This window comes from Nilaparvata lugens, unplaced genomic scaffold (genome assembly GCF_014356525.2).
Source record: "Nilaparvata lugens isolate BPH unplaced genomic scaffold, ASM1435652v1 scaffold8429, whole genome shotgun sequence".
NCBI classification, from domain to species: domain Eukaryota; kingdom Metazoa; phylum Arthropoda; class Insecta; order Hemiptera; family Delphacidae; genus Nilaparvata; species Nilaparvata lugens.
The window spans coordinates 1-10,083 of NW_024094175.1; the positions used below are offsets into that span (position 1 = coordinate 1).

The 10,083-nt window shown below is 34.1% G+C and overlaps 1 protein-coding gene across 1 annotated transcript; it reads left to right on the top strand.

Moving 5' to 3' along the window:
* The first annotated feature begins 1,654 nt into the window (after window positions 1-1,654).
* On the top strand, window positions 1,655-4,732 carry LOC120349136. Its single transcript, XM_039419092.1, has 2 exons — window positions 1,655-2,088; window positions 2,158-4,732. Exons 1-2 carry the CDS (start codon window positions 1,810-1,812, stop codon window positions 2,899-2,901), a joined length of 1,023 nt encoding a protein of 340 aa, XP_039275026.1. The 5' UTR covers window positions 1,655-1,809; the 3' UTR covers window positions 2,902-4,732.
* Window positions 4,733-10,083: the final 5,351 nt, after the last annotated feature.

A 10,083-nucleotide genomic window follows, 5' to 3' on the forward strand; every position in this document is an offset into this window, starting at 1 on the left:
CTGTTTTTCTGAAAAAATTGATGATGATCTCTGGTAGATCAACAAAAAAATAATAGATGCACAACCATTTTCTACAAATTATAACTTTATTCTTCATATATTTTCAAACAAATTAATGATTGTATAATAGCATAGCCACCTCTAATACAAGGCCGCGGCCCACGATATTGCAACGTCGCAGTGTAGGCCTAGAATCTAATAAATGATTGGTGAAAAAGATCAGCTGGTATTTTTTTTTAAATTTTTTCAATGAATCGTGTATTAGATTCTAGGCCTACACTGAGACGTTGCAATATCGTAGGCCGCGGCCTTGTATTAGAGGTGGCTATGATAATAGTCAATTTCCTAAAAAAAATTCATGACAAATTCATTCAATATTTGAAAAACTCACACTATTACTAGGCTGGGTGAAAAATCACCCAGGGAGTCACAATACAGTAGAACTAGCACAGGACACAAAAAAAAAACTATATTATATCTGTAGGCATCGTTGCCAACCTAGAGCACCGAAATTTCTCAAGCCCTGGGTGATTTTTCACCGAGCCTAGTAATTAAGGGTTAAGCCTCAGTCTGCTAATGCTCAATCCGAAAGTCGTAGTAGTTGCTGTGCGTGAAGCTATATGACGCTGGTTAGGTAGTCTCTCATACTGTGCCATTCTTAACCGCACAAATCGGCTAAAACAGACAGTAGTTAACAGTAATCGGCTTGAGTTTCGAAAAATCGGCTAGAAATTTTGACTAAACAATCCATACCATGGGATTTCTTCTTATGCCTTGATTTTTTATGGTTATATTCATTGTAACAGTTATTCATTGTAAACTGTTTTTTCTCATTGTATTTTTATGTGTTGAATTAAATAACTAAATTGAATAAATAAAAAAATATAAATGGAAATAAATAAATTGATTGCAGGTGGAAGCAAGTGAGGAGACACAAGCAAGAGCTCTGCTCCTTCTGCGCAGAGTTGTCAACAGTGATGCCCAGTTCTATTCTCAGTTTTTCTCGCGAGAACAAGATGGTGTGCTAGCATGCCATCACCATGCAAATCGGGCCTCCATATTCTCAAGGTTAGACATGTGTTTCTTCATAATTTATTACTAGCAGACTTTCTGTGAACATAGACTTTGCGCAGTTATAAACCACAGCGTCCTCTAATACTGTTCATCAGAGTAAATTCTATCCCGTCTTGTGTCGGCGAGATATCTGTGTGAAAACGTTTACCGTATAGTCTGATGGGGTTGAAAAGTTTTTAAAAATTTGGTACCATGGTATATGTTTTTTAATAACCAAACAAGTATCCCTAATAGTCCAGTCAATATAGACATAAGAAAGGGGTGTGCTTGCAATTTATATTGTAGTTCTGATTTTTTAATATATTATTAGGGTACATAAGAGAAGTCCAGAACCAATTTCTCCATGCAAAATTTCCTTGTGCTACATACAGGGTGGCCCAAACACCTCGTATTTTCAGCTAATTTTCCAGTTTTCAGCTATTTTTGCCAAATCTCATGATCGGACAGAAAAATTTGCTCTTGCCTTTTTTCTAGAATATTAAATTCTGAATAAAATGAGATCATTCGGAAACTCTCTATCTCCAATGAATACTGAGTTATGATTTTTCAAAAATGAGTGAAATTTGAAGAAAAAATCAAATTTGATGAATATTAGTTTTTGATCAACTATTGTTCTTCCTATTGTTACCATTTAGATGTATAATTCAAAATCACTCTGGGCGTATATTTGTGCTCTACAATCTGAGATCAGATAGAGCGCTCTATCCCATATAGATTTCCAATATTTTACCTGCAATGTTTTCAGATCATATGCCTATTGTTTTGAAGGTGTTTAGTGATAAGTTGAAATTGACATGGGGAAAACTAGATGACAGTGGTTATGCTGAAAGGCTTGCTGGGGAGAGTCGTAAAATAGATTTTCTACCAGGAAACATAGATGCAGCAAATAATTTATTGACAAAATTGATAGCTGATTCAGCTAGCGGCTCAATATCGCAGAGAGGAAATAAGATTGATGTCAGGAAAAATGTCTGGTTTGATAGAGAATGTGTAAGATACAGAGATCGCGTGTTTGCGCTTCTCAAATTATTCAGAAGAACGAATTCCAAGCAAGTGAAGAACGATTACACGTCAAAGCTAAAGGAATATAAGTGGTTATGTAAGAGAAAGAAAGAAGCTTATTGGGCCGAAATTAAGGAAAAACTAAAAACTGTAAGGGATTCTAAGAAATTTTGGGAGCTGGCTCGGTTTTTCAGGGAGGGAAAACTTACGCGAAGTGGAAATATTAGTCCAGAACAATGGATACAGCACTTTAGACAGTTGTATACACCTGTTAGAAGTAGTGGACAGATATCGTGGGTTGAGCCTCTTGTTATCGACGATTTATTAGACAAGCCAATCGAGATAACAGAAATAGATTTAGCTTTGAAAAAAGCTCGAAACAATAAAGCACCAGGTGTTGATAGAATAACGGCTGAGTTTTTTAAAAAAGCGCCAATAGAATTCCGACAGCTATTGTGCATGTTTTTTAACCGTATATTTCGTTTTCTTGATGTACCAATGTCATTCACAAAGTCTATAATATTTCCATTGTATAAGAAAAATGATCCCAATAATCCTGAGAACTACAGAGCGATTTCATTTACTAATGCAATTTACAAAATATTTTTAAGTGTCTTGTTGACAAGATTGGAGAAGTGGATTTATGGTCGAGAAGTCATAAGTGAGAATCAAGCAGGTTTTCGGAAAGGATACTCCGCAATTGATAACATTTATATTCTTTTCAACGTAATTAAACATTCTCTATCCATGCGTAAAAGATTATACTGTTTCTTCGTCGATTATAAAGCTGCGTTCGATTCAGTAGAGACAAGCACTCTTTTATAGACTGGCTGAGATAGGAGTTTCAAATAAATTTGTTAATTTGATAAGAGCACTATGTGGGCCGAATGCAAAATCATCAATATGGTGCAAGGAGGGGCGTCAAACTGAAGACATAAGTATTGAAAGCGGATTAAGGCAGGGCTGTCTGATGTCTCCACTTTTGTTCTCCGCATTTATTTATGATATTTGCGATATTTTGGGAGGGGGAATCAAGGTAGGAGATATGAAATTGAACGCTCTTCTTTATGCAGATGATCTTGTAATCATTTCCGATAATGTTACTGAAATGCAGAGAATGATCGATAGACTACATACTTATTGTAATCGTTGGAATCTTGTTATTAATATGGAGAAATCAAAGATGATGGTTTTTAGAAATGGAGGAAAGCTATGTAAAAGAGAGAAGTGGAAGTATGGGGGTGAACCTGTAGAAATTGTGAAGGAGTATAAGTATTTAGGTTTAGTTTTTACATCAACTCTGTCATTAACGGCTTATTTCAGGCAAAAATTAAGTACAGCAAAATTTGGAATTCAGAGTTTGTGGAATAAACTGATAGCAAATGACGATGTGACTGTCTCAACAAAATGGCAAGTTTTCAATGCAGTTAGTGGATCAACGGTTACCTATGCAGCACAGGTGTGGGGTTATCAGGAAAGAACTATCTAGAAATATTCCACAAATTTTTTATTAAGCGTCTTTACTGGTTACCTAGAAATACTTCTAATTATATATTGTATTTGGAGACTGATGTAAAAGAAATGTGTCTCCAAACTTTAAGAATGAACAGAGATTATGTTTTGAAAACAATAGCGTTATCAGATAACAGGTTTCCCAAAAAAATTACCATTACGATGTCTCGTGCCATAAGTTTGGATGGTGTGAGTGGGGGGGGGGGGAGTTGGGGAGAAGGCTGATCGGTTAGAATGATATTAATTGGGTGACAGACCCAGTGACGAACTGTCTGATCAATGCAAATTGAAAAGCTCGGATGTAATTAATAAGATTGAAGAAATGTGGACAAGAGATTTATGGAATAGAGCTGAAAATGCACATTATCACTCAATCTACGCTCAGCTCACACTGGAAAATAATCAAATGAATAAAAGTTACATGGATGATAAGAATAAGAGACGGTTCATTAGTAATATATTCAAAGCAAGAGGCTCCTTATTGCCATTAAATTTCAGACCGGGTAGAGAGGGGGCTAATATAACGTTCTTTGTGCAATAGTGGGGAAAGGGGAGATATTTATCATTTTATAAGCCGCTGTAAGGTATTGGGAGAGCAAAGGAAAAATTGGTTACAGCACCAAGTACTAGGAGACAAAGTAGTGCGGAGATATCTTAACGGGGATGACTGGGTGCGGTTGGAGGGGTATTTAAGATCAGCGGGAACATATAGAAATTTCCTTATTAATGAATTCAATTTTTGAACTGTAAAATAGTTAGTATTCTTTACCTAGGCTTCTCTGTAATATATTGTTTTTGCTATTGTTGTTTACCTGAATCTTATCTTGTTTAGTAAATGAGAATAAACTTTGTTTTTCAATTATAGTTCAATAATAGTTCATCTATGTTGAGGAAGGCTTATAACTATTCTTGTATAGAGTACCGGAATCAATGACTAAAATTTATCAAACTTTTTATCTTGATTAGTTAAGGAAAACTATTATCTTTATCCACCAACTCTGGCTGACGGCTTCGGCCATGCCTAATGAATTTTTGTCAACCATAGAATGAATAATACTGCATGTTACTTCATTGGATAAAATGTAAAGTGTTTATTATTCGATGTAATTGTGTATTTAGAACAATAAAATTCTTTTCTATTCTATTCTATTCATTTATTCATTTTCTCAGTCTTACAATTATTCTTACAGTTATATGAGGAGGCACAACAGGCTTATGCCCAAAACTGTCCATTTTCAAATTTGTACGATAGTCCGAATCAAAATCTAGGTCAAGCTACTATCTATCACCCATCAAAATAACAATTTATTCACACTTCAAAAACAAACACATCCTCAATTATTACAAATAGATATACTATGAATTCGATTTAGAATGATATACTATTTTTGCTGCAATATTTGTTAATATACTATGTACTATTCTACACTAACAGCATCTAGTTACTATTTTGGACTTTCTGAAGTAAACATGTTATCAGAATTTTCAAAGTTAATCATTAAGTGTTATTTTGTTATTCAATTTGGTTTGTAAACAATCTAAATTGTAACTTTTCTGTTTTCAAATGTTTGGACTGGAAATTTGACCTGAATTCAATGTATGGAACATAACCTACTTTTTGGACTATTTATAGTGTATAAATCAAAATTCGGGGGAGAAACAGTTTCTGGCTGTGCATATTAGTCCTTTCCCAATCATTTTAAAGAATCGTGTTTTGTTTTCAATCAATAAATAACGAGCAAAGCTCGGTGTCCCGATATTAGACAGTAGTCGACAGTAATCGGTTTCAGTTGATAAAAAATCGGCTTGAAATTCTGAACATAAACTATCTATACCATGGGATATCTTATTATAATATATTTCCTCTATGCTAATACCTAACTAGTGTGCAACGTTATCTGTTATACAACGTTATTTATCAGCCTGTAACGAAAACTTGATGCTGTGGAAACTTGAATGGCTCAACTTCCGATTTCTTCCAGTCTCTCAAGGACTGGTGAAAATAGGTACTTGACGAACTCCTGTCGCATTGTTTATTCCTCTTTAAATTTGTCTCTCTGGCGTCGGCAACTCATTCTATGCTATAGTGAGATTCGCTTTATAAAGTCAGTGGAAGAGATAGGACTACAGTGTTGCCGATTTTCAGTCACTAGTGCCTTCTATATTAGAAGGCTATGACTAAAGTCATAGACTAATTCATTATAAATATTTAAGAGATACAATAAAGAAGTACGGTAAAAATATCAAATGAAAATGAAATGCTATTGAAAATCAAAATAGGTCTATTATAAAAAAAAGAAAATATGTATGATTACTTATTATTTACGTATTTTATGTATGTTATTGAAAATCCAAATATTATACAAATGAGAAAATATGTATGATTATTATTTTTATTATGTATGTATTTTATTATAAAGGGAGGGCTTGACTCAGTGGTCTCACTGATAAGCTATCGCTTAGATGAGTTAAGTAACATGCGCCTGATCATAGCCTCCTCTAATACAAGGCCGCGGCCAGAGAGAATTGGCAACGTCGCAGCTCCGTCTTACTCAGTCAAGGCTAAAGCACGCTAAAGCATACAGTTTGCATTGCGCGTCCTTGCAAATCGGTCATCTTCGACAGTTATTTGATCGTTATTGTAAGTAGTGTTAGATGTAATTAAGTAAGTGAAATGCCTGATAAGTGTGTTGTACCGGGATGTACCAGCAATTACGAATCTGCCGTGAAAAAGGAGGGTTACGTGCAGTTATTTTAGACTTCCAAAAGAGGAAAAACTTCGTAGTGAGTGGATACGGGCCATTCCTCGCTCAAATTGGAATCCTCCTCAAAGAGCTTATGTTTGTATTAAACATTTCCATAAAACGGATTTAGTGTGGATTGAAAAATTAAAAAACAGTGATGGTGAGTGGTGTGAATTTAAAAGAGATAACCCTGTGTTGAGCCCTTGCGCCGTCCCAAAACTGTTTCCTAATTTGCCAGAATATCTTAGTAACAACTGTCCAGCACGAAAACTTTCAGATCCTGAAGAAAGAAGACTTCATTATGAACGAAAACTGAAGAAGAAAGAAGAGAAGATTGAAACGAATAGAAGAAGAGGATAAATCAGTGACTATATTAGTTTTTTCAGAAGCACTATCAACTAAGTTAAAGGTAGCCTACTGGTATTAAGTGTTCCTCACTCAAAACTGAAACCAGCTGCCTTGTTTATTCTTTAAATGTGAGTACTATTCCCAAAGTTAGTTTCAGTATAAGAATTAATAATGATTTAAGTGTAGAGACTCATATTAACGGAGGGTTAATTCCTAACAAAACTTTTGTGCACAAGGAAAGTAATCAACCTATACTTCATGATTGTAAATTAAGGCACTGGAGTCAGTTATTTCATTTAATCAATTTCTGTAGAGATTATAGAAAATCATGCAAAGACAAAGACAGTCTTCTTAGCAACATTCTTGAAAACATTGAGTTATTGATAAACAATTTGGAAGAAGGTGATAATGATAACATAAATAATAAGCATGTGCCGGTAGCAACTACCAAAACACTCAAACATTTGCGTGATCAAATCAGTCTTCTTCTTCTAAAAAAGCCAAAATATAATAAAGATACAGTTTTGATAGCTTTTTTGATATACATGCAATCAGTTAATGCTATAATGCTATAAGACTGAATAGCATATTACTTCTACCTCATCCGAGATATTTGTAAAAACTGTGTGCTTCATTTCATATTTCACCAAATAACAACAATGAGAACAGTAATTTTTTAAAAAAACATTGTAAAAGATCTGAAGGTGATAAAAAATTGTTGCTCTTCAATTGATGAAATTCATATTAAGGAAAGTATTGATTACAAAAATGGCTGTATTTTTGGTGTTGCTAATAATGATACTTCTCAACCCGCTAAAACTATACTTACATTCTTAATCAGTTCACGTTTTGGAAACTTTAAAGAAGTGGTAAGGCTAGTCCCCACGAAGCAATTAAATGGATCTTTTTTAACTGATACAGCCAAAAATGTAATTAGTCAAATTGTTGATAGCGGTTTAAAGTTACTGTGTATAATTAGTGATAACAATCGTGTTAACAGAATTATGTTTAAAGAACTGACAAAAAATACTGTAGAATAACAAAGCCAATAACTCTGAGAGAGTAGAGCTATGAGGTTTTCTTATGAGAGCTGATGTTCTGAGAGTCTATCGGCCGGCCGTTGATGAGTGGGGATTGCGACGTTGTCACATTGAAGGCCGCGGCCTTGTATTAGAGGAGGCTATGGCCTGATACTCCCGTTGGAAGGGTACCGCTTTAACCAATTCTTCTGAATATGATTCATGAGTTGTAAAATCGCTTCTCGGCGGTTCGGAGCCCACCTGAAACTGTAAATCCACTCATATTATCTCATAATCATCAGTCTCATTACCCACGCACAAGCCTAAAACTCATGTGGGCATCACCCTCAACAAAATTAAATAAAAATATCAAAATCAAATCAAAAATTCTTTATTGTTTCTTCAATACAATAAATTTACGAAAAAAAATTCAGCAAAAATATAAGAAACCAATCAACTGAAAGGAAAATCGTGTGCTCAGGTGAGAGTTGCTAATACAATTATGAGTAATTATAAGAACTTACAAAAGATGAAATAAGAAATTATATTATATAATAATAGAAGAAGATGATGAATAAGGGGATAAGGGTGAGAGAAAGAGAGAAAGAATGAAAAAAGTAAAAATACATAAATATGTATTATACTTTTAGAATTTGAGGATCAATGCTTTGAGAATCTTTAGTTCAATTAAATGGGTTTTGGTGACTACCTAAATTTGTTTCATAAACTTCAATTTAATATATTATGCAGTAGATCCTCGATAGTTCGTAGCCCTCTATATAATTCGTAATAAATTGATGTCTGGTCTCCTGAAAAAACCTCAAAAGGGAGAGGGAGCCTCCTCCATATTCCAATATTACTGTAAAAATCAGACTATAGAATCATTCAGCTATAAATCAGCTGTCGAGTGGATTATTAATTGCATGCAATATTGATAACTCAAATAGTAACATAATAATTATTATCTCTCGACCTTTCTCTGTTTTCAACTGGGTCAGCTTTTGATAATAGTTGTTTATAACAGAAATTGACTGTTGTAAACAGAGATGTTCTCCCACTTTGTGGTGTTACTGAAACAGATACTACACTTGCGCAGTAGAAGGAGCAGTTCCACAGCGAGCCTCTCATCTATTGGGTCTATCTCTCCATCTACTCTTCTTACGATAGTTAGTTGTCAACCTAACCTTAATCTTGCTTCAGAAATTTAAACTGACTTTTCTAATTTTAAAATTGAATATGCTATTTAAAGGTAAATTTAGGTTTAAACGCATTATTATCCCTTTTTCTTTAATTAAATAACAAAAATTTATTTGATATCTTCAATAATAACTTGAATACAGCTATCTCCCCTAGTGACCACAGACTGAATTCTAGGTGTTTCCTAATTATCATATTCAATGTTAAAATTTAAATTCTTTTATAAAATTTGGGCTTTCCAGCTTCAAATTGTTGTTCTTTTCCAGTAAAAAAAATTGAGTCAATATCTCCAAAAATAGTTGAGATACACAGTTCGCTTGCGCCGTAAATTTTTTCCAAGGAGACCTTGGAAATCCAGCATAGACCTGTAATGCTATAAAAACCATTGAAACCATAAAGGCATAATAATTTGACTAGTACTCTATTATATGTGTTTTAATATTTTGACGTGATCTTATGCTCTATGATGTGTAATGGATCGAGAAATATATCATCTATCTATCTATCTCTATATATGAATAATTCATTTGTTTTAATATAAATAATAATGTTTCAGTTGCACTGAGCTAATTTAAATCGGCTAACTAAATCAATCAGCAAGCCTTAGGAACTGCATGGAAGTGGAAATAGTAGGATATGGTGATGCAGGATAAGGAAAAAGGAAAAGCACCTCTTCAGAAAACTGGTAAGCATTAGTTTCACAATTCTGTTATTGCATTACAAAATAATAACACAATGTTGTAATAGTGAATCGCGTATCAAATTGGATAGAATTTAAGCACCCGCAAAAAAGTGATAAGGCCAAAACATGAAAATATTGCAGGGGAAAAATTGTTAAAGAATTTTAGTGTCAACATTCTCTAAAACAATATTGACCGTAGCGAAGTGAGGTCTAAGATTCAAGTCAATGTTTGGCTTCTCTTAATGTTTAAATGTTCATATGTGCGAATTTACGGTGAAATGCGGTAATAGATTTTCATGAACTTACTTGTGTTCCTTTTTTAATTGTGCGTTGACGTATATACAAGGTTTTCGGAAATTTTGCATTTCAGGGATAATATAAAAGGAAAAAGGATCCTCCTTCATACGCCAATATTAGAGTAAAAATCAGACTATAGAATTATTCATCACTAGCCGTCAGGCTCGCTTCGCTCGCCATATCCGTCTAGCCAGGGGGCTCCCCCCCT